The sequence below is a fragment of the Trichoplusia ni genome, chromosome 15, assembly GCF_003590095.1.
Source record: "Trichoplusia ni isolate ovarian cell line Hi5 chromosome 15, tn1, whole genome shotgun sequence".
In the NCBI taxonomy this organism is placed as follows: domain Eukaryota; kingdom Metazoa; phylum Arthropoda; class Insecta; order Lepidoptera; family Noctuidae; genus Trichoplusia; species Trichoplusia ni.
In genome coordinates, this window is record NC_039492.1 from 3,103,572 (window position 1) to 3,129,216 (window position 25,645).

Sequence of the window (25,645 nt, forward strand, 5' to 3'; positions counted from 1 at the left end):
CGTGCACGATTCTGTTTTGTTTTTCATTACCAATGTTTTGTGGATTAGATGTGCAAATTGACGGGCATTGTATTTATTACGTTATTGTGCTGTGAGCAGAGTATTAGTATAGAAATGTGAAATATATTGTTACTTAGATTAACTGAGATAATTAACTTGCATGCGGGATTTACTAATTGCCTTTACAAGTTATTGCTTATTGTCCCGTTATTGATTGGAAATAAAGCACGCACGATAGATGGCAATTCCATGAACAATTCTTGGAGGAGAGAATTATTTCTCCAAATTAAAAATATATAATAATGGGTTCGTATTCATTACTTTATTCGTCGTGTGCCTAGTACACTGTACTGTATAGAAGCCAGGTTACGAAAGAGATGTCTCCTCTAGTCCTTCTAAGCTTGCAGCGAAGACATATTTTGTTCTTAACCACCAAGTTCCTTTGTCAATGCTACATTTTAAGATATATTGTGTTAACACTTGTGCACCCGCGTACCCGTTTCGTTATTATCTGAGTTCATTTGACCCCTGTCTCGGCGGCAGGATGTACATAACCTACTCACTTCTACATGCCTCACAAATTGATACATTTGTTTTGTGTTGTACTGAGTGTACTCACTGTCCTTATTAATACTTGTATAGATTACTAATCTACGAGGAAAATGTAAAACAGGATGTTTCGGATATTTGTTTTTTCTATATTTGCATAATCTACGCGAAGTTCTTAATTATTACTTACCTAATTAATTTAAGTAAATATAACTGGGTCTTGTTCCTATTTGTTTCATACTCAATATAGCTCGTATTGTGACATATAAAAAAGATTGATTTACCGTACCTGTGCAGATATGCTGTGCAAAGCAGTAGAATTTCTATAGCTTCTAATAAGGAAAAACCCTATAAGCTTTTTACCTCGGTAAGAATAAATAGTCTATAAAAAGGGCTGACTATATTATGCTTAGCAGCCTCTCGCTCCCACGACATCAACGATCTTGCTACAAAAGCTCACAGAGAGCTACACTAGAGAAACCGAAGTTAGCCCAGGGGAAACCTAAAAGTGTACACCTATTATTTCTATTATCTATTAGTGGCAAAGAAAAAGGCTCCTAGATAATTTAAAGTAAAACACGTTATCGTTGTAAAAGTGTATTTAATAAATAAGTTAACAATTATATTTTAAGGTAACATGAGCTAACATCTAGGTTCTACTACATTCGTGTAGATAACATTTCAATAACTAATCTATCTCATAGAAGTAATATAGAAAAACTTTTATTGAATAGTTCCAAAACCATAATGTTTAAGATTTTGTGTTATCGATGTACAATAATGAGATCACTAGGTTCTATTTAAATAAATAAGCATTTTTATTATAAAAATGTTATAAAAAATCTAACTATGATAATAGAAGATGTATTTATTCATAAGACAATAAGCATACGATGAGGATGTGATGGTCACAAAAACTTATGTCGTTTTGGGATTGTTTCCTTTTCTTTAAAAAAATCTGTGATGTATATTGTTTTAAATGGGAAAATGCAAGTTCAGGCGAAAGCATTTTGGTCTTCGAAGCAACTGACGACCAGAGGTATAATACCTACCTATGTCAAATAATTGCACAAAATATATATGATTATCGGGGTATTGTAATCGGGTCAGTCAACAATGATCTCGTTTTGGAAAGTCAATACGACTGACAAAGAGAATTTAAAGAATAGAACAATAGAAATCCATCTATTCTCAAACTAGGCAAAAGTTGGTATTATGAAATAGGCACCAAGGTTTTTCTTCAAAGGATGGAAAAAAATAAAACCAAAGTGGTAATGGGCGAAGCTTGTGAAAAGATGCCAAATGATCCGGACACACTTATTTCGTCAAGTGTTCGAGAATCTGCTAAATGATCAGAGTGCTGGGTGTCCTCCTACATCTTCCTGTGTCCACTCAACAAGTGCCCAAGTAATACGTGTCCTTGGCTCAATCATGTCCCATCCGGTGACTCAGAAAATTACGTCATTTAAGTTGTATACGTCATACTGCAACGATTTGTTAAATTAAGGGATAGTTTAGAGGATTCGTTGGTGACACATGTTGATGGTGGATAATGAGGAACTAAAGATTCGAACCCGATTACGATAAAAGAACTTGGGGGATGCCTATGTCTAACAGTTGACTTCGACAGGCTGAATAGATTGATCGACGATCAAAAATTTGATGGGATTGTTTCCATCCCAAGTTCTCATCACATTATTATATCTCTCTATACTATTTTGCGGGCACTCACATTCATGACATTTGGAAATAGTCAAGCGTATGTCCCTACTTTGAAGTCTAGTTTAAATAAGAAGTACTCTAGAAGAGAGGAAAGTCAGTCCAAGTTTCAAGTTAATTATTAACTTGAAACTTGGTAAATAATTAATAGGTGGTAATTTCATTAATTAAGCAGTGCAATCTTCAACGATATAAACACATTCATTACGTTAAATATCAACAATGATATACCTAATAGGTAATAGTCATATCTTCGAAAGAGAAACTTACGTAAATATGAAGTCCTCAAGCATAATACACATAACTGTAAGCATATTTTGTTTCAAAATGCATATACCATTAAAATTTTAGAAATGCAAGAATGTCATAACCCATTACGTATGGTTTTAGCGCCTGCATACTCAGTTCATAAATTCTGGCATGTCCTTTACAATGTACATTATGTAGATTCTTATGATGAAATTCTGTTTAGCCCATCGAAATTCCACGTTAAACACATAAGCACTTTAAATCGTTAGAGAGTTAGTAAAAAACTTTAAACTGCAAGTCCCAAATAACAAATTTCCTTCGACTTTCTTTAAAATCCCTTGTTCAGTCATCCATCCATCTTGCTATAGTCATGTTATATTAGTTGTTCTGTGTTCGCGGGGATCGTCTACATCCACCAGTCCAATCACCTCCAGATCCTGCAGGTGTTGTCCTTGGAGGCGGTGATGATGGCGTCGCCGGCGTACGAGTACGCACACGAGAAGATCTCGCCTTGGTGACCAGATAGCACCTGAAGGATAACAAGGTAGGTATGGAGCGACATCTATACTGAACTATGAACTATGATATGTTTTCCTAAGATTAAGATTATAATTATTTATGATGCAATCAGTATTTATTATATCTTTGGTTACAATCCTCCTCTCATTTTTTTTCGTGTCCCACAGGGTCAAACATTGTAACTTATAATTTTGTCAAGATTTTCACACATGAAATTAAGTATTGAATTAGAAAATGACTTGTGAATGTTACCAGACCGTTTGAACAATGTCAAATATGCCTCTATGGACTAAGAATCCTTAGGTTTTACCTGTATACAGTTCCCGGTGTTAGTGTTCCACACTCGGCCGCTCCTGTCTGCTGACGCTGTGAGCAGGCAGCCTCCAGCTGGACTGAAGCACACCTATCCACCATAAAAATATAATAGAAATTACACAAGTTTTTCATAGCAATTTTACTCTGCTGTTGCAGAGTTTGAGGTTAAGTAGAGTATGAAAGTCTTCTGCTGTGCCCGACAGGGTCCACGATTGTTTCCTATCAAAAAATGTTTACCACCTAAGCCTACATTGTGGAATGCAATAAAGAATTGAGTATTGAGTAAAAATGTAACCATATCCACTGATATATAAAACTGGACCAGGCAGCTTGTATTATTACAACTATCCTGGTCATCATACCTTCGACACCTCATGACGATGCCCCTTCATGACGGCCAGCTCCTTGAAGTCGGATTTGACGTCATAGATCCTGGCCGAGCAGTCGCTGGACGCCGTCGCCATGCGGTGACCGGCCCAGTCGAAACAGATGTCCAGGACCTTACAACACGAAGACTGACTTTTAACTATTTTCATGTTTGAGGTAAAGACTTCGATCATCCATTCTATGGTATTGGAGTAATTGGCAAAATCTGTTATAGGAGGATGGACTTATTACTTTCAAAACCTACTTCATCATCATTCCCCTGCCCTTATCCCAATTATTTTATTTGGGGTCGGCGCAACATGTCATCTTCTATAATTTCAAAACCTACTTATATAATAATAATACCATCCTGTATACATTCAACTGTTGGGCTCAGGCCTCATCGCGTACAGGGAAGGGTTGAGCATTGATCACCACGCTAGCTCTCTGCGGGTTTACCATTTCTGGTTCACAACGTTTCCAAAGGTTTCCTTGCACGATGTTTGTGAGTTTTGTCTTTGAATAATTAAAAAAGTACATATAACTTTGAAAAAGTGACATTGGTACTGCCTGCGTTGGGATGGAACCTACAAGGCCACCACTTATTTCATCTAGCATCTTCGTAATATCCTTACTTCATCAGTGTGTCCGGACACGGTGGCTAGGCAGGAGCTCTGCCTCGCGTCCCACAGCTTGGCGCTGCCGTCCAGGGACGAGGAGCCCACCAGCGAGCTGTCCCAGTTGAACTGAACGTTCGAGATCTCGCCCTCGTGACCCGTCAGCACTGATACGCGGCTATATAACAATATCTAATTGATGATTCAAAGCTATCGTCATTATGAGAGCGGTGTGGGGTAAAAAAATTGATGATTTTCTAGTCGATGTCAAGAAAATTACAAAATATTTGTAGCGTTACTAAAATCTTTTGTTGCAAATAAGCAGAATACTTCCGTTTTGTTGGTACTGTAATAGAAAAACAACTGAAGAAATGTAAAGTTTCACTATTTTCTAAATTTTCAGTAGGTGTATTTTCTCTTTAGCGCGGTATAAGTGTATAAACCAAAGCAATGTTTTCTGTAGACAACATTGCTTGTATATTTCACACAGGTGTAGAATAGAATGAATCACACGGGCGTAACAAACTATCGACACAAAGTATTCCAGAGGTTGTAGTTTAATGAAACTTACTTTTCAGTTCTAGTGTCCCACAAGGATATGGTGCCGTCGAAGGAGCCAGTGATCATCCTCTGACCTTCGTTAGGGTCGAACTGCAGCGCTATGACCTCAGCAGTGTGGCCAGAATACGTGTGGATCTCGTTTCCTAAACAAAACAAATCATAATAGCACTGGTCGAGTCTGGTTTGTACATTAAAATCCTAGGCTTTGATTACATTACAATAAAAATAAATATAATACCTTTATAAAAAAACTGACGATTTTTCTTTCACAAAAATCTAAAGTAGGTACTACAGATACGATTTAAAGGAATCCATAAATTAATAATTTGTACTTAAATTATATTATGATGCTTTGTGTTATTTCTTAACAGATGAACCACCCTGTTTCTTATCTTCTGAGCAACCACCATTATAATAGCTTTATAGTAAATATTCCATTATTACCAGTGCGTCCATCATACAGCTTGGCGGTGTTGTCCATGGAGCCGGTTGCCACCAGGTCTCCCTTGGCATTGAACTGCGCGGCCACCACCTCCCCGCGGTGTCCCAGCAGCGTGGCCAGGCACTCGCCTGTCTCCGGGTTCCAGATCCTTGCCGACTTGTCGAACGAGCCGGTCAGGACGCGGGTACTAAAAATTGTCTGAAGTGAGTGCGGGTAGAAATATGGATAAGAAGATTTAGGTCACGAAATCTTTGCTCAAAAAGAGGTAGAAATCAAATTTAGCTTCGCGTTCATTGTTCTTATAGTGAAGTTTTATAGCGTAAGCAGTAGTCCATACTTATTCATTGTATAATGAAAAAAGCGAAATAATTAAACGAAAAGGTACTAATGTGAATATTTTAGTATGTGTCAACTTGGAACTTATGTATGTAATATTCACCAAGCTGGAAAGTTGAATCCCACAGAGTAGACGACATTCTGGTGCCCGGAGAGGGTCTTCATCTCCTTGCCTGACTCCACATCCCACACCTTACACGTGCGGTCGTAGCTGCCTGATAGACATCTGTTAAAAAATGGAGACAGGCCAAAATTAAGCATACTTTTTGTGTTCATTCTATTTTCCATTGGTATTTGATTCATAAGAAATGTTAGGTCAGTTTAGAAAGCTCGATTTATATGAAAGGATGACATTAAGGAAGATAAAATTATGATGGTTTGGTTTTTAGCAAGAAACAGGACTTGGTAAGGTATTCTTGAAAATATTTATAATGGACGATGTAAATCGTACAGTTTTTTAACTTCTATTAGCAGAATAGGGGATTAAATAATTTCACAAGAAGCTAATCACATGAAGAGCGAGGCTTTCTAGTAGGTACTAAGCACAAGCAGGTATTATTATTAGAAATGCAATTACTTACAGGTCTATGAGTAATATTTACAGTTTTTTCGTGACTTGCTATGGAAATTACCATTTTTACTTTATTTTAAATGAATACGATCTTTAGTCAACTATTACCTGTTCCCAGTCTTATCGAAGGCAACGTTGGTCAGAGGCAGTACATGCGTCATCAGGGTCTTATAGATGTAGAACCGCTTCCCGCTGGGCCCCTCGTGCTCGATCCTCTTCTTCAGGGTGTCCAGGCATTGCTCCAGCTGCTCACGAACCTCCTCCGTGATCAGAACCTCTTTTTGGGTCAGACGTTTTGCTATCTCTTTGATGTCAGAGCTGGAGGAATGAGGAAGGAAGGTAATAATGAGAAAGTGTTCCCTTTTTAAAGGACCGCGTTATTCTTGTTTATATGAAGTTATCTCGTGAGTAAAAAGAAACACAAATAATTCTCTTAGTTTCTACTAATTCAGATAAAATGAATATTTCTATGTTAAGGCTACATTACCGGCGTGCACTTGGAGAGGCCTATGTCCAGCAGTGGACTGCGATAGGCTGATGATGATGATGATGATGATGAAGGCTACATATGATATTCATGGTGTGGTCTTCAAGACATGATGGGTTCCTTATGAACAAGGAGCCAAAAAAAAAGTTATACATTATTTTTACTATTTCTTAAACATCTCGCAACCTATACTGAACGTAGCCAGGTAGACCTAGAATAGTATCTCTATAAATCTAATATTTTTTTACCCGTAGACTCATTGACTCACACGTAGACATGCTGAGAAGGGTGGATTCAGTTTATTTTGTTCGAACCAGTGTAAAACTTTGATAACTTTGTCTATTGAAAAACAAAGTATGTTTTACAAAAAATCGTGTATGAGGCGAAGTTAATTAACTCTATTAATGCAAAAACGATAAATAAACGAAATCTACTTCTCGTACTGAATGCTGATGCCTACTTACTTGGAGTTCAAATCCAACAAATCTATTTCCTTATTCTTCACAACTCCCTTCTGAGTGTACTCCAGTATGATCCCGGGGGGATGGTACCTCAGGTGGAACCTCAGCAGCTTCATGGTGCCAGCAAACCAACTTGTCGCTCACCAAAACATTTTTTTACAAATCTTTTTGTTCTGAGTAAAATTGTTTCAAAAACTGTCAGAATTTTGTCAATATTGCAGTTTCCATGGTAACGGGGTTGTTTATGTTTCGATTTTATAAATGAGGGCAATAGGTTAAGGTTTTAGTATGGAATTTATGGTACTTCAAAAGGTTATCGAAATTCATTACTTTTTTGGTCTACAGCAAGCGATACAGTGATTCGCGGATTATATTTTTGTAAAGTCAAACATAATCTGTTTGAATATCCAGTTTTGAACTCTCTTAAACACGTTTAAGACAATATTTTTTATAACATCGTCAATTATATCAGCTTTCGAAAATAGATCTAGATTTTTAGCATCTCAACACATACTTTAATTAAGGCTTCCCTGCGCATTGCATGATAAACTAAAGTCCAAACAGTTAAAAACATTGTAAAGATGTCACATAAAAACAGTTACAAGTATTAATCTAGTTCTACATTCATCGAGCAGTATATTGGTAAGTCATAAACACGTGCCTTTGTACTAATTAGCAAATTACAAGCAATTAACTCGAGTGTAACTATGAATCGTGTGCGGAAAAATACCGTCTACGCTAATTTATCATAGATATTAATCGATACAGTTGCTGTAATCCAATAGCTGTTCGTAGTGCATTATATATTGAGATATACTTCGATCTCATGACTAAAGAAGGAATACAAGTTTTGATTTATAACTATAGGTTATCAGCTGAGAGAAATTTGATCACTTCATGTCAGTACTTAGAAAAGTGTTCATATGTCCTTATATTTTTTTTTCTGTATTTTGTTAAGAATCTAAATAATATAAGCTCTGGAAACTCTTGCTTCATTCGTCTGTACATACCTACGTCTCTGTCTTAGAACTATTGCTACAGCTAACAAGTTCTCTAGATCTCTCATCTTCATGTAAGCTGACATGTAATTTAACTCAATTTAGATCGTAATCAAAAGCTCATATAGTTCAAATCCAAAATTCTTCTTCTTCAGAGAGAACGCTGTAGTTTTGCCACACTATACGAATATTCCTCAACGTACACATTTCTCAACAACCCGTTATATTACAGTTTCAGCTGCGAACTTGTGAAATTCACTTCCATCCGTTTGGTCAATATCCAATTATTGTGAAAAGTGTATCGCCCGATGTATACGGGACGGCAGCTGTTTCGAAACTAACTTGAATTTAATTACACTGATATTAGGTTCCTGTATGAAATATATTGACACTTTAACACGTGTACACAACCTATTGCTTCAAACTTGAAGAAAAGTGAGCAATTTGTTACGGAAGAAATAATTAAAGAGGACTATTCATAGTTCAAAAATGCATTATAATTTTATACTTTACCCAAAGCCTTATTCCAAAACTCCTTGTTTCTACCTACTCGTTATTCTTTTCATTCTATATAAACAATTAAAATCAATAAGAAACAAGTTGATGAATGTCCTCATCTATTTAATTATTGCTATCACTACCAGCTTTGTACCACAAGCTCCGCGTAGGGACAACAAATGTTGAGCATTAGCGGAGTTGCGTCGCATGGTATATTAGCCAGCGGGAACAAAGCCAGGTGTCCCATATACAGCGCACACAAAGATGAAAAGCCCGCGAGATGAACTGCTTTTATGTCGACTGACATATTTGTCTAACATTCGAGAACATTCGCCGTGTTTGTGCGATGCCTGCCCGGAACGACACTCATTTACCGTAAGACATTACGGTTTTATTTGAATTAAGGATTTATCTTAGTAAGTGCCTGAAGAATAAAGGTTATCTACCAAGGATAATTTAGTCGATCTCATAAAGTTACGAAGGTTTTGTTTCTTTGCGTTTTATTTTCGACTAATTCGAAGAAAACCAATTTCCTCAGAGCTTTGATAATAAGTAATAACATATCCGAATCCAGAATAAAAAGTGCTTGAAAATTCCACACTTGCTAACTTTACCTTATAAACCTGAGACATTCACCAGACATAAGAAACCCGTCCATCATATAAATTATATTAAAATAAAACGAAGCCTTCTCTCATTACTGAAGCTCGCTCATTGTTGAGCAATTTCCGGCGCTCGGAGCAAAGCAACCTGTTCTAGACGGGAACAGAACCGGATCGCATGCGACGTGAACCGATAGACTGAACATGTTTACTATACCTTTACCATGGATAGATATATTACATACTAGAGTTATGGGAAATATATTTTCCTTTATATTATTTAGCGCAGTGATGTTAGTTTTCTAGATATCGGAATTTTGGGGATGTAAACTATATATCGTTTACTTGTGTGTTTCTTAAACTACGTTTCGTGATTTGAACCTCCATGAAGGTCAATCTAATATTCTTATTCCACATCAACTTTACTTCAACTTTCTTCCAAAAATCGCCTAAGGTTTATCAAACTTCACTGAAATATTGAATCTGGAAGGATAACTTTAAAACTTGAAGCAGGTATACTAAAAGCAGTTTGAACTAACAAAAAACTAGGTACTGTTGTCATAGTCATCTTCTCATGCTGACTAATGAGTACCAAAAGAAAGGCACCTGTTCAGTTAATGGCGTATTATTTAACATTGTTTTATATTCGAGTGACATTTTAGGCTCTGGAACTCTCGTACGTGATGTTATTTGCAATGCTAATCACATTCGATTTCATTTGATGTTTGTCAGTTTGTACACGATGTGTTATGACGATCGATGTTCCCCTAGCATTAATTTATTAACAATACAAGAAAAACTGGTATAGTAAAATAAGATTTTTCCGGTGGCAACTATTTTAGCCGAAAGAATACGAGGATCTTTATCGGCCATGGATAGATTCTAGGAATAAGGATATCATATTAGGAGTTTCTTGCCGGTTCTTCTCCATAAGAATCACATTTCGGAAACTCAACCGAGTCATATTAATGTTTTGATAGAGCCTTCTTACCTACGCCTACTTGAATACAAACTTTTGGATTAAAAGAAAATTACGTTTTAATAGATCTTCACAGTAGTTTTAGCATTAGCTTCCCCTTACCGGTTTTTTAAACTGAACGGAAGCCGAAAGAAAGTCTATTAAAAGATGTCATCAGTGTTTAAAAGTATGGTTGAATGGACAGCTTTTTTCCTCACACCCTATAGGCTGCTTGCTTATGATGAAATGCAATTGCAATTTCTGTATATTCTGGCTTAGTCTGAGTCGTCACACTAACAACACAATTGTATTTAGACAGTCTGTATTTAGACAAACATATCTCATAAGCACAGCAATTAGTGTCGACTTGATTCCATATCAGATTACACTCAAGGTAAACAACTATTCATCTTAGAAGTAGGATGTTAGCAAGTTACGATGAGGTTTAAAAATATTCATAAGTATGTAATTTATTTTGGAGCAATACTTAATTGTGACGGTATGGTTAAAGTTTTAGTTCCAAAGTTTAAAATCAACATGTTTCCAAGTAATCATAATTTATAAAACTTGCTCTGTTTATGTATTAACATGGTTGCATTACTCCTAGTCAAGCTCGGTCGCACAGAATTAATTAACGGCCACCATTTTTGGGCGTTGATGCGTGACTCCCAGTTTTCCTATGTTGGCAACCCTATGCGTCCGGTCCGACAAGTCGATCGGTCCTTGACCGCCACTATTCCTCCTCGCTTGGGAAACACTGCTTCTAATGCAAGCTGCAATAGTTAATTACATTGTTTACCACATTTAAGGGTATTTTTTATTGATTTGGATATGTGTCGATGTTGAAATATTATTGAATTTTATAGGAGTGGGGCTAGGATATGGGGCATGATCAGGCTAAGCTAAAATATATTTTTGCAGCTATGGGACAGGATTGTATTAACATAAAGACACTTACTGATAAAGAACATGCGATAAAATTAAAATACATATAATAATAATTAATTTGTTATTGCACCAATTACCATGAATGGCATCGGATTATTTATCAGACCATAAGTTAAAACAACACGTACCTTCTTACATTTATTACCTGCAGTTAATAATTAACTATTTAATAATTATTGTTGAATAGAACCATAAATAAACTATTTGCGTAATAAAAAGACGAATAAGATACCATACTGGGGTAATAAGTTACCTGAAGGCTAGTAACATTGGTGTCTGATGCGCGCGCAGTCTGCCGTGCGCCAGGTGAGCGTGCGCACGTAACGAACGCTTCAAAGTTCAAAATTCGCTCGTCGAGTCCCGCGCTCGATGACTTTTACTTTCTTTTTTTTTATTACGTCACAATCGTGTTACGTTTTGTAATTGCCGGTCGTTTTGACGGAACTAGTGCTTTCGTAGTGTTGGTGAAGTTCTCTTTTTAAGTTTGTGTAAGTTTAATAATGGGATTGTAACTGGCTGGTGAAAGATAATGTAAGTTGGTTTTTGTAGCTTTTTTTGTTTAGCAATTTATTCAGCCAGTTTGGTGAGATAGATTTTATTTCTTGGTCTAGTTTACGAGCGACTTTTATTACATTGCACTCGGGTATTTAAATTACCAGATTATATCAATTAGAATACGGAATTTAGGTACGTATATTTGAAGTTAATGTGTCTTCAATTGTTTAAAGGGCGCTTATTGAGCGTGTAAATTAATCAAGAAAAGTTTAGTTTGATTTTATTATAACAAATCGTTTCTATATTTAGTAAAACTTTATTTTAGTCTCATTTAGTAAGTTATAATGGTAGTATTTAGCGAAGTAATTGACCGATAGGAATTCTGTTTGGTCGTAGCTTTGAAGTCCATGCTACTAATTTATGTTTTTACAATGGCCTTGGTGAAATATTTTACATATTTGTATTTTAAAGAATTATTTATTGCCAAGACACGATATTTAAATAAGATGCTCTCTATCTTTATTTTGTTGGTTTATCTGTATTTAGCATTTCGCGATATTTTTCAACAGAATCTTTAAGCATATTATCTTGTCAGTACTTGAGATACAGCAGCGTAATGTACTCATCTCAGCTATTATTTGAGACCTTGACGATGTGTCTTTCTAATCACTCTAATCACTATATGATAATGGCTTGTTAGCTTCAGATAACTGATTTTGTATAGCTATTGTAAGTACTACTGTTTAACAGTTTAAAGGTTGGACTGTCACAAAGCAATGCTGTCTACGGTTCAAAGGTGGTCACGTATAAGAATGGTGCGATCTAATCCTAAATTATTGTGAAACAGTCTTTATTAATGATTTTGAGCATTTAAAAGATAAGATAATGATAAATGTAGAAAGCTCCCGGAGACGGGCGATGGATAAATTCGACTCAGGATAAAGGAGAATTTAGCATTCTGTTATGAGGAGAGGAGGGGCTATAACTATTATATTATTTGTTTACAATCAGACATACATGCATTCATATAAAAAGACTAAATAACGAGGGATAAATGATAAATCACTTAGATTTAAAATCAGTCCTAATTGCTAGGCATTCTGTAGAATACAATAGAGTTAAATAAATAAATTGACGAACACTAACAGGCGTAACTACCTTTCAATGGTTTTAATGCGATTAAAATATAAATAAATATAATATTTACATTATAAAAAGAATTTATGGACCGTCTAGTGATAATATGTAAAGTCACGTTTCAAATGGTATTTTGTAAGAAACTTGTATGTAAGCTAAATCTGTTCAGAATTTGGCAATGTTATTTCAAGAATTTGATGTAATATTAGAACGTAAATGCTCAAATTATGTAAATTGTATTTACGTTTAACAATATTGTTAACCTCATTTTCGTTGCTATTTTGTTTTTAACTCAATATTAAAAATATGTGAAGTTTGTGAGTTTGTTTCGTTGTATAATCTCAGGACTTGCTGAACCCGTAACGAGTTATCTTAATACGGTGATAACTGCTAAGATATTCACTGAAATTAAATGATGTGAAACGCAACTTTGTTTTAAATGGAATAGTTGTAACGATTATCGTAAGTATTTATTTTGATAAGGATTGACACCATGTTAATAAAACAGCTTTCGAAAATAGGTGTTGTTTTAGAACAATTTAATTACCTTAAATGATAATCTCTCACTGTTTTTTTAACATTTCTCCCAAACTATACATATATCCCATAGCCTTCCTCGAGAAATCAACTATCTGACACTGGAACAATTTTTCAAATGGGGCCAGCAGTTCCTGAGGTTAGCGTGTTCAACTAAACAAACAAACTCTTCAACTGTATAATATTAGTATAGATTAAAAAAAAAACAGTAAACATTTCTTTCGTATTCATATCGACTAACGCGACCTTTGAAAAGACAGCCTATTGTACAAAACTTATTGCACCTACCTACATAGAGTTGTTTAAACAATTGTTGTACATACATCGTTTTATGATGCGTATCTAAATATAATAAGTAACATCACGTTTGTCAGTGCTTGGTTATCATCGATGTAAATGAAGATTTTTGGAATTCCCACTAGAGGCCTTGCCGTAGATATTTAATGTGGACAACAGTACGTATGGAAATATAAAAGTTATAAAAACGTGCTCTTTACTCTCTAAACTAATAACATAAGTTTAGAAACTTTGTACTTATGTTAATTTTTTTCGTAAAAAATACCCATTACGGTAAAAAAAAAACAATTTATTTTGTTGAACACGCGTAGCGCCTGCTAATATAGCAAATAAAAGGTTTGAATCCCGGCTCGCACCAAACGATTTCATGTGCATATTACATTTAAAAAATCACTTTCTAAAAAGCATTGGCGAAATGTGACACCAGGTACCTACCTTCATAAAACTTCGAAAAAGAATTTATTATGTTAGGAATCATTTGTAAAATTATCTTTAGTATGCAAGAAATGCAAATAGACAACAATGTTTAATCAGACAACAAAAGAAATACAGAAAACAGTTGTTTCTAATATGTTAATAAGATATTGTTGGACACTTAGATATCTTGGACTTGGACATCATTCTTAAAATATTTACATACATTGACTACGCGTATGAGTTGAACAATACTAAAAGAAGTGTTAGAAAGATGTTTGCATCCTAAAACTTATTTGAAGTAGTTTTTCTTAGCTTACGGCTTGGCTATATCAACGCGTTTTGGATGATGCAGGCCCAGGAAACTTTGATTCTACGATTTGTACGGTTTTATGAATTAATTACCCGATACAACAGTAAATAGAGAAAGTTTGAAAAGTGAGACCATTGAGTGAGCAGTCGAATATTTCTAATAGTTGATTATTAACAAAAACTAAACTAACATTCACGAGATTCACATAAGTATTTTATCCAGAACCGATTCTTCTACATTAATCTACATTATGTTTTCTTCAGCTCTGTTAAGCACCGAGCTGAAGAACTGCACTGATATAAAATAAAACAACACTGTTTGGTCTGCGACAGAGTCATATATTGAAAATACTTCAAAATATATATGTCAACTCATGTAACGAAACCATAGCGCGATCTAATTCGACGTCAATGCCATCTATCGCGCTATGGTTTAACAAATTACTATAATAATACATTTTGCTCTTGAACAAGCTGTTCAAGTGGACAACTAACTGATTAAAAAGCCTTTCGTCTTTTACTTCGACTGATGTATAATAGTGAATGAGTGGCATTTAAGAACGTATAAGCCATATTCTAGTATAAGATTTAATATCCGACACGTGCCTTGTCCGTTCTTTATTGTTTACCGCTTAACTTATTGATAGCAGGTCGTTAATGCAGCTTGGTTACTGACAGTTGATAACATTATGACTAGGAATGTTAAATCTGTTATCAGTGTCACGTCATACCTAGTACAAAAGTACCGGTAGGTAGCACAGAGGTGTATTCCCTATTTCCTGGACCTCATTTAGGGTTACAATCTAATAGTAGAACTATGTTTATGCCGAAACTGCAGTAAATAATACTTGACTTTCCTAAACAATTTAGTAATGTAGTATTTATTGCGTATGACGTAGTATCAGAAAATTGTCTACTAATAACCTAAGTTGTAACTTAATTGGAAAGAACCATCCAATTTTGGAAAGGAAGCAATTGAATCATTATACAGTTTTTGGACCCTTTGACGTTCTTGTTCATTCATTACTTATAGAGTGTATTACTACTACGAGTGGTTTAATAAATAGACACAAGATGCTACTTCAACGACATATAAATTGATAATTTAATTCAAGTTGTAGACACAAATTGTAATAGTTATAGTTGAGATAACAGTGATTACTTACTCCTAATGAGTTCGCCGGCTTTCCTTATCTGTTCATTATAAACAACTACACTACATTATTATAGTAACTGGTTCCCGTGTTGAATGCATGGCAAATGCAAATCTTTGTAATGGTTATATAGTACATTTTGTGACACAAGTATTCATGGCGGCCATATTTTGACAGTTCCAGACGCCATGTTGGAAATGGTACTGACGCAAAATAGAAATTTCAAATCATCGTAGCAGTCTTTTAGGGATTACGGTCGCCGTAAACAAATTAAGAAACAGCATTACATAAACAAATTATTTCGAAGTTTTTTGCTCCAGAGTCGTGCATGAATATGCAAACGTTAGTCAGAGGTATGATAAATAAGGAGGCTGACGCAAGATACACCTGCTAGCTTATAATGTATGTATTATGTTGCTAATTTATGGAAAAACGTCGGTTGCGCGCGATTTTTGTAACATTTTTCATACTCCTCTTGTCCATTTGGGCGTGTTTTAACACAAAAATAAGGCTAAAGAATCATTAATACATACTAGGGCTAAACTCCTTAAGTAGATAAAAAATAAAGACTTCTTCTCTTCTATTTCAACTGGTATTGTACTTTGATTGATGGGAAAATATCGTCTCTCTCAGAAATAGTTTTACAATTAAGAGAACGTGGTCTTTCTCTTAATTTTTCTCTGTCCTCCCTAGATACAAAAAGTCTCTAATGATTGAATACGATTAGAATTTGACCGAAATTAATTCTGCTGGTTGCAAATAAAGAAAAATCTCTAAATGACTTTTCAAAAATCTTAAACAATCAATACGACTGTTGATTTTGGAGAAAGCGTGAATAATGAGCGATAAGTTGACGGTAGATGTTCAGCTGAGTGAGGAGAATCGATGACACGCGTCGCTGCAGGGCAAGGCGGAGCTGCGGGTACTGATAGCGAATCTAGTTGTTCCAGGGGCATGGTGTTTTGAGACACGTGTAGACATTTAGGTGAAGAAAAGGGGAATCATTAGACTGGTTAGTAGTGCCATGGTAAATATGGTCGAAGAAATTTATGGTAACAAACTAAGTTATTTAGTTAGTATTGACTGTGAATGGTTGCAAGAAAGACCAAGCACCAAACACAGGACTTGACATCAGATTGGACAGGTTTTGAGATTACTTAAATAGCTGAGCTAGTTTCATTTTATTAATTAGGGCAACAAAAATTAGACGTATTAAAAATAGCGTATTCAAGGGAAATATTGACAAGTCTGTTACCGATCCGAAAAAAATGATTGCATAACAAAACGACAGGTGTGTTATGTTAGCTCACTGACACAGAACCGGATCGATAGTGACGTTGCGTAGAAAGGCGTGCGCCTGCGCACCCAGCCCGCTGTTGAGTCACGTAGGGTTGACACGCTCGGTGCTCTGCTGGCAACTTAATTGTTTATGCCTAATGATTTATCGATTTTGGGAAAAATCGAGGGAGACGTGACATTATTGGGAGGTTATGAAGCCATTAATATCCTCGGTTTGAATTGGTTGTAAGAAAACACGTGTTATAATTAGCATAACTAATATGGCAGATACTACAAAGAGGACGATTTATGAAGTGTCATTTGACAATAGAATAAGTAGTGTTAGAATTTTGCACTTTTTAGTTACCATATAAATTATGATATTAGTAAATACCTATGTACCAAGGCATAAGCAGGAAACAATGTACGAAAAGAAGTATAGCCATCTTCACACGGTGCACCTCGTCTAGTCTAAGCTCTTCCTTCACTAAACCATCTGTGACTAATGTATCGGAAAAATTATACAATAAACTTCATTAAGCAAATATATCGTCCATAATGTGTTTAGCTATTTTTCCACTTCCGTGATCACTGGAAAGTGTGCCGGTACGTGTGATCGGCACAAATATTTTGTAAATGGGGAAACATTTGCTCATTTGGTTTCTTAGATAGAGATGTTATAGGCACGGGGCCTTCTTTCTTGACAGCGACCATTAAAAAAGGGAATAACGTAGTCATCCGTATGACCAGGTCCAGCTCCTGTCAAATTCTGAAGGTCCGTGAAGGTCGTGCGTTTTTATCAAGGTTGTATAGTATTAAGTTGGTAGCACATCATTATTATGTCAGTTAAAGTCCACCACCACAGAGGACTAGTGACATTTCCTTCAATCGATTCGGCCTTTACCGGTTGTCCAAGACCTATTCAAAGTATGTAATATTATGTTGTACGAAACCTGTTCAGGACATGAATTTTATGTTTCCACTTTGCATGATGATAGAGCCTACAAAGATTAGTTCAATTAACACAGATAATTTATTTCGATATTTCTAATTCAATAAGAATCTTTCGATGGATGGATTAATATTTTTTAAAACAGTTTATTCACATGTATTACCTGAGTATATCCTGCTTCATCCAAAACTTGTGCCATAATCCCGTTCGCTGAAATAATATTATGTAGGTATGATCGAAACTAGAAAACTACTAAAGCTTGTAGTTTTGCAATACTACAAATCTATCCGCCCCCACAACATAACCTTCTAAAGTTAATGCATGTATCTTTGATTGTCGAAACGTAACGTGGACTATACGGCGGAAACTACTGTAGTCATTTCTTTCCGGGCTTCCAAAGAGGTATAACTAGTTTAATGATTATGGATGCGTATTAAGGCCTTGGACCACAAGTAGTAGGTACGTCGCCCCATGCAGTAGGTCACCAGCCCTAGGAGGGACGCCGTGGCTAGCGGTGCGTCGATTCCCATGACGTACCATTGTCGCATTGTGTGCACTTTTACAAATGACGCTTTTTATAGAGGCATTCATTGTAACTCCTCAATTGTAGATAGTCGAACACGTTTTTATGTTTATACTGACACAGATATGTTATAGACCATTATAGGAATGCTTGATGATGTTAGTTTGAGGAATTGAGAATGATGTAATGATTTTGTCCTCTAGGAACGTTTTGATTTTGGTTTGTTTCGAGTTAGGAAAGTGTATGGACGTTTAATAGTTAGAATCAAAACTAAGAAGGATCTAAGCAAGCTTCCAAAAAGTTGAGGTATTCGAGTTACCCACCTGTTTCAGCATACATTATGTATAATGTTTAATTGTATTTTTGCTCGTAATGTGCGGTTATTTTTTATTTTTTTAAGCTCGTTTCGCTCGCATTTTCTTTAATTTCTGACGAAAATATTTTTTCTTATGCCGTCGTATCTCGTTATTCTTTTTTTTTGGAAAACTGAAAAACCTAAACCCCAGTTACTTCTGTCCATAGTTCAAGATGTCGTCGGAGGGGTCCGGGGGGGTCGTGAACAAGGCGTTCGAGGGCGCTGACGACGGGTTCCACACCATCGACCTGAGGAACAACAGGCAGGATGACCAGCATAGGACACAGGTAATATATCAAACATAATTGTTCTGAGAGCTGGGTCAACTCATATTGCATGACGGAATTTTAGTTAGCTGGGCATACAAAACTTGCATGATATAATTTAATAAAATACATGCAAAATAATTACATGAAAAAAAAATATTTAATATGCACTGCATCTTAGGAAGGTACGCGTCTTATAAAACGTTTGAGAAATAAATGGAAGTACTTACTTTAAAACGTAAACGAGTGGAAGTAAGTAGCTCTCGCCAACCATCCTCGATTTCCCTCCAAAACCCATAAATATGGCGCGAATTTCATTATGTTCCAAATTCAAATTAAAGTCACGTCAAGTTTGCACGTGCGCAGTACTACGCCGGAGTACAGATTAAAAACTAGAGTGCTCTCTACTTCAACTCAAGGAGGTTAAATTAATTTGTTAGAGTCTATACTTCCGTTCAATATTAAGGCCGTTGCTAACGTGTTTTTAGTGTATTCAAGTAATTTAAATTTATTAATATGTAATGTTATCGCAAAACCTCACTTGTTGTGAAAGTAAAGCCTTGAAGCGAGGTTTTTAAATGAAATAAAATTACTAATCTCAAACTAGAGCTGGTAGATTACAAATGAGCCTATTTAGAAAAAAACACATCTATTTTCTACGGGAGCATCTTTTTTGTATTGTTTTTCGTACTTAATGGAAATAAATAATTGTATTGTGCTTAAATTGTGTCTACTCAAATATCTCAGCCTTTATAAGCATCCAAAATCCCAGACCATTCCCAAAAACCTATATCATATCAGGAAGACTCACCTCATTCATCCAATATCTACGTACCAACGTCTCTACAATCCTAGCATATACTACACTCCCTGTTTATAAACGGTGGTGCGTTCGTCTAGCCCTCAGTGTCCCGCGTGGGGTCGTGCCCGCCGTAGCGTGCGCTCCGTCGCGAACAAACTTTTACGACGACTTACGATACCGTACGAAGTTTCGCAAGGAATGTTTTAAAATAAGAACTTTGGTTACGAAGACAGTTGACGTTCGAAAATGGTAATTTATTGTTTTTTATTCTTCTTTATTTTTAATTGATACGGTATTGAAAATATTATTTTTTAACGGATATTTTAAAGGGTTGGTTTGGGCCTTAGACTTTATGAGAACTGCCATTCATGTAATAAGGTTAGCTTCTACTTTTTTTCGACCACAGTTATTTCATTTAGCTGATAATTTTCTGTCGTAGCCTAATCTTTTCCATTTCTTTTATCAATAATAATTCACAGCATAGCTTTATAAATACCATCGTTAACTCTTAAAAGAAAAGCAAGTGTGTGAAATCTTATAACTTTCACCGAAAACAATATACTTATTTTATAAAACCTACGAAATCTAAGAATATCCATATTCCGTATTAACATAAGTTCACGTGTAAGAATAGCATGTTACGACTGCCCTCGACCTTGGGTATCTCAGTTGCTGATAGAGCACGCAATTTCCTATTTACATACACTTTATCATATGTATCGAGTATTCCGATAATAGATGCATTACTATTACAAATAAATACCACTAAATTACGTCTGATATTAAAAATCTCAATTTGGTAATCAACATTTGGTACATACTTCAATATTTTTAAAACACTTCAAAATTCTTTACTAACTTCTTGTTTTTTCGAAATTATAATATTTTGCGCAATTTCTACCAGGTTGAAAAACAATTTTCATGTGACATGGATTCTTACTTGTTCATCTCCATATTAAATGACGTCTTGAACCGCAACTAATGTCGCTTTCATTCAAAGGGCTAAAAGATTTTCACTTTAAAATAAATCGAAATTATAGATTTCGAATATGACAGCAAAGTCCTTCGTTTATTTTTTGGACCTTATTCACCGTAGCCTTTACTTGGGATTCAAATACTTTACTTACTAAATAAATAACATTGTCCAAATTGTTTTGCACATATCTGACTCTATAAAGTATGTAAAGATGTAGGTGCAAGACAAATACACCTTCATCACTTATTATAAGATAGTTATAAATCACTATGACTAGACCAGACTACTACGGTCTATAAATAAACTTTCGTAAGTTATGTCATTCTGTATTTAGACGGAACAGTAGTATTAGGTACCAATTTTAAGTTACTCAAGTTCAAAAAGTCTATTTTAAATCGTGTAAAGTTTTTGAATAAGTACATAGTTGTACTTCAAGAACAACAAGAACTGCAATTAAAAAATTAAAAAAAAAACTGTTCAGAAACAACTTATTAAGGATCCTTTCCACATAATGAGTAAAAAAAAATACTTCTTAATTTTAGACGCACAGGAAACACCTACAATTAGACGAACCATTTTTCTTTTCAGAAACAGAAATCTAAATGTTATGCGATATACAATCTAGTGCCTAACATTATATTCTAACTTAACTAAGTTCCGATTCCTAAAGTGTTTCGACCTGAACAGACCTTGAATTATGAACCATGAGGTACTCACCTGCTCGTAAAGGTCTACAATCACGTTGTGAACTGGACAAGACGTGACTTATTGCTTATTAATTGGGGTTGTTTACCTTTTAGGCTAGATTTATTATTAAAAGTAAAAGGAACTGATTGTTAATCATTTTCGTTAATCTATTTCGTAGATTAGTGTCTAAAATATTAACAAAGCAATAAATTGCGGTTCAAGTATCTACACAATTAGAATTAAGCTTTGTAAAGGCGAGAAATAAACTTTATTTTTTTTTGTTTAGTTAGGAGGAAACTGTCATATTTACATTCCATTCATGGTACAGGAATAATCCCAAAAGACAAATATCTACGACAGATGGTGATTATGGAAGTAAAAAAAAAACATTGTGGTTCATAATTTATTTGAATTTAGATTATTCCTTCTGTTTTGTTTTTTTATTACCAATGTTCAATCAGAAATCGTGACGAGGTAGATCAGAATCGAATCATTACTGATATGTGGCATTACAGCTTACTTTCTTTGCCTCCAATTACTCTCTCTTTAATAAGTTTTATAATGTGTGGCACTAGCTTTTACTCGTAACTTTCTCTGCGCCGATATTAATGTCTTAACATCTTTAGACAACTTATTTTCTATCAAACCTTTTTACTGTTAACCTAATTATAAATGGTTTTGTGTAATTAACTCGAATGTAAACTTATACCTTGACTCCTTAGCAAATCTTAGAATTGCGTATTTATTTAGAGTTCTACATAAATATTGCCAGTTTTTCTTTTAATTTCGACATTTTTGAGGTTCCGCAGGGAGGGTAAAAAGTGATCGATTTTACTAAAACTCTGCTGCCTGACTGCCTATCTCATCGTCATGTCATCAGGTTGAATCTCATGAACACATTAGGAGCAGTTATAAATTAGATAAGTGACCATTAACTTTTGAAAATTGAATATGTATTCGTGTAAATACCAACCCCTTAGTGTCTCAAGTCCGACTGGTAATTAACCGGTTTTTCTATGTAGGTAATTCTAGAAAAATAAAACCAAATGAAGCTTTGAGACAAAGTCTCTTAGCAACCCAGTGTTACCAAGTCCACACTTACCACTGATTACTCCAATCAAAAGCACATGAAAGTACTCAATTTAGAGGCGGCCCATTCTTCGCCAATATCACCAACAGTGACCCCAGTGGCACAGGGACCCACAAAGCACAGGATGTGAGCTGTTGTGATACATATTGTTGGTCTATGAGCCTATTGTGGGCCTGTATGAGCCCATTCAGTGCCATTCAGAGCACACGTGACGTCTTAATGGGGAGAACAGATTTTGTACGGACGCTGAAACGGATTAGCCTTCTGACTTGATTTAAAATGGCGCGAGTTCAGTGTCGAGCGTCTTTTATTTTGGTTATAGGATATGCCAATGTTTGCGCAAATGTTTTGTCCAGGCATTTGGGTTTAGATATTTAATTTTTATAGAGTTCACTAAGGAATTTAATACTTGTGTCGATGGGGTTTCTTACAAACATTCAAGTCACACGCAAAGATACTCAGATCGAACCCGCTACTTCTACCGCTTGGCTATATGTGCAGTCAAAGGTTTGTGATTAGGGCTCTCATTATGCTATAACTTCTTATGCACTCTGAAAGAACAATGCTTTGTATAAAACAGTATAATATTAATTTTACCAATTAAAAAATGTGTTATTCGTAAGTACAATGCGCACTCATTGTAGTGCAATGAACTTGAAAATTATTTAATTAAATATGACTTTGTCGGATTATTGTAGAGGAATGATTCAAGCCAATCTCCGCACTTCTGTAATTCGGATACACCCACTGCGTCCTGTTTGGGTTGCTTTTTATTTAAACTCACTAGAATTTTATAATATATCCTAGTGAATTAAAACTGGGACAACATAAGAAATTTCCATTATTCTATGTCGCCAAATATTACCGCTAAGCTTTAAAAAAAACGGCGGCCAGATACTAAGCTTTTTAAAAGCATGTTTAAATAACTCTCACATTAATCAAACGGATGCCATAGTATATTATTATACAGTTCCAATAATTATTTTAATGAGACAAGCGGATCAAACTGATCAAATTATGGGACCATAAATCAATCACTTTGATTAATTCAAGCATCTTTATACATATGTAGTTACCTAAATCTTACTTGGACGTGGGTGTTTCCGATTTGAGAATGTCAAAGATTGGAGAGAAGAAATTATGTTTAATGTCTCTTGCACTTAATCGGATTAATAAACTGACTTCGAGCAGTATTTGTTTGAATAAATAAATTATGATGCTTTGAGATCCAAAAAAACAAAGGGTTTGTGAGGATTCTTAAAAAAAAATGTTTCGGGACTAACTTTTGGAGACATCACATGTACATGATGGACATTTCCTGATAAAAATTAACTGGTTGGATGTAACTTCAATATAATTAGATAACTAGATCCATATACAATCATATCCCAGGGTAACATAATCATACCTGATTGTTCGAAAAGCGCTCCTTCATTGCCTATACTTTGAATTTCAATTTGTAACATTTTTTCTATTTGTGTCAGGCCTCGACAGAAGCAGTCCCGTCGTCCCCGAAGCGGGCCGCGCTGGATGAGGAGCAGTCCCTCAAGTGCGGCTGGGGGATGTTCCGGCCCACCTGGCTGCAGCGGTTCAGGACCGCTAAGTGGGCGCTATTCTGGCTCTGCTGGGCTGGGGCTATACAGGGTGAGTCGATATGACGAATATGTATTTTAAGATATAGGGCAACGAATATTTTAGCTTTATCACGGCTTTCCTTATACCTATGTGTATGAGGTCTTAAAAAAGAAAGCCAAAGTAGTTCCCATTGGGGTGGTAAGACAGAACTTTTTCGTCTCTTCGGTTAAGGAAAAATTAAGTATGATGCTAAAGTAACACCACCCTCATACCTCTGTTCCCTGAAGAAAAATATTGCGTTATATAAATCGTGGTTCCACGCGAGTCTGACTAAAGCTCCATTTTTATCCCAATCAGAATTTGAAATTACACTCTCTTTACCAAAACAAAACAATATTCAATCGATACCAAACGATAGGTACACATTCCTCGAAGGATTTCCTGCGTATCAGCAGCACGAATACGCGGAACAGTTTTCGTGACCAGTATTCATAAAGAAGGAAGGTGACGTGACGTCACATCTCCACCAGATAGTATTTATGAGTCTTTGTTTAGTAACAATACATATTTTGTTATGTACAAACAGTTCTTATTTTGGTCAAGCCACGGTGCGTGCCCATTTAGTTCGATAGTTCTTTGTTTCAAGTTACATATCTATTACGTAGTCATCATAATGATGTCTAAATGTATGTAATGTTTAGATATCTCAGCGTTCATTCTTTTGGGACATAAGATTCTGTCAAATTACTGCTAACAAAATTAATTTTGCCTTTTTTATCACCAATTTTAGTACATTTTTACTTTTTGACTATAGCAAACTACTTATAAGTATTCTGTGCTATAAGATCTGATATAGATATTTTGATAGCAGAAAACATTTTTTTCTTTATACATGTGAAGATAACGCAAAACATTTTGGACAAGCCTTCAAAATTTTAGTGAAGTGTAGATGTTCTTAATTTCGAAACCCTCAAGTATTAAGATATGAACAAAACTCTTACATAACACGACCAGGACTATTTATTTGTAATCCATCGACGGCCGAGACGAACGCATGCAGATTGTTCCTCTATATTACGCAGTTATGGTTGCGTAATATTTGCTTTCCTCGTGAATGATTGATGTGTGTCACATAATATAAATATTTGTATGCAGGTGAATTTGCATGCGCGTTGTGCAAATTGTATGTTTGCAAATAATGTTGATGTGATAAAAAAATAAAAAATATAGATGTCTAAGGTTAAATATAAATATTTAGGTGTAAGTCCACAAAGTCATATAAGTAAACATTGACAAAATTTAGCGCAAGCAGTAGTTTTTGCCTTCTGGCAATACATTTTCTGAGCATCCAACTAGAAACTTAAAAGTCTATTTAAAATAGAGTTTTTATTTTAAGGAAAAACCTTGATACGCACTGCACACGTTCTTCTTTTCAAACTTATTTTTTTTTTTCACTTTCACTTCATCTCAAACCCTGCCACTATAAAAAAAAACAATCGACAATTAATATCAAATGATGCGAACATCTTCAAATTACACACTACATCTGCTACTACATGCAAATAGGCACAAAATAACAGAGGCGAACGATATCGAACG

General features: G+C 35.3%; 2 protein-coding genes across 3 annotated transcripts in view; one reads left to right on the plus strand and one right to left on the minus strand.

The window, feature by feature from the left end:
* Positions 1-1,133: 1,133 nt before the first annotated feature.
* Positions 1,134-7,435, minus strand: LOC113501512 (dynein assembly factor with WDR repeat domains 1). Its single transcript, XM_026882688.1, has 9 exons — positions 7,196-7,435; positions 6,353-6,562; positions 5,777-5,899; positions 5,340-5,524; positions 4,906-5,038; positions 4,353-4,512; positions 3,714-3,851; positions 3,347-3,439; positions 1,134-3,046 (listed from the first exon to the last, which is right to left on the minus strand). Exons 1-9 carry the CDS (start codon positions 7,306-7,308, stop codon positions 2,942-2,944), a joined length of 1,260 nt encoding a protein of 419 aa, XP_026738489.1. The 5' UTR covers positions 7,309-7,435; the 3' UTR covers positions 1,134-2,941.
* A 3,661-nt stretch (positions 7,436-11,096) lies between these two features.
* The window catches only part of LOC113501515 (solute carrier organic anion transporter family member 4A1-like), a 45,159-nt gene continuing 30,610 nt past the window's right edge, over positions 11,097-25,645 (plus strand). Inside the window, exons 1-3 of one of the 2 annotated variants that reach the window (XM_026882694.1) lie at positions 11,097-11,727; positions 18,818-18,937; positions 23,956-24,115. In XM_026882694.1, the coding sequence (XP_026738495.1) occupies positions 18,824-18,937; positions 23,956-24,115 (274 nt within the window). In that variant the 5' untranslated portion in view covers positions 11,097-11,727; positions 18,818-18,823. Of the gene's footprint in view, positions 11,728-18,817; positions 18,938-19,414; positions 19,968-23,955; positions 24,116-25,645 lie in introns of those variants that run through there. The other variant, XM_026882695.1, reaches the window with a different exon arrangement.

Bases quoted from the DNA above. Each gene is read 5' to 3' on its own strand.
- LOC113501512 (XM_026882688.1), bottom strand. From the start codon at position 7,308: ATGAAGCTGCTGAGGTTCCACCTGAGGTACCATCCCCCCGGGATCATA. The intron at 6,563-7,195 runs GTAAGTAGGCAT...TCATTCCTCCAG, and splicing joins TTGTTGGATTTGAACTCCAA to CTCTGACATCAAAGAGATAG. The intron at 4,513-4,905 runs GTAAGTTTCATT...ATTGTTATATAG, and splicing joins TGGGACACTAGAACTGAAAA to CCGCGTATCAGTGCTGACGG.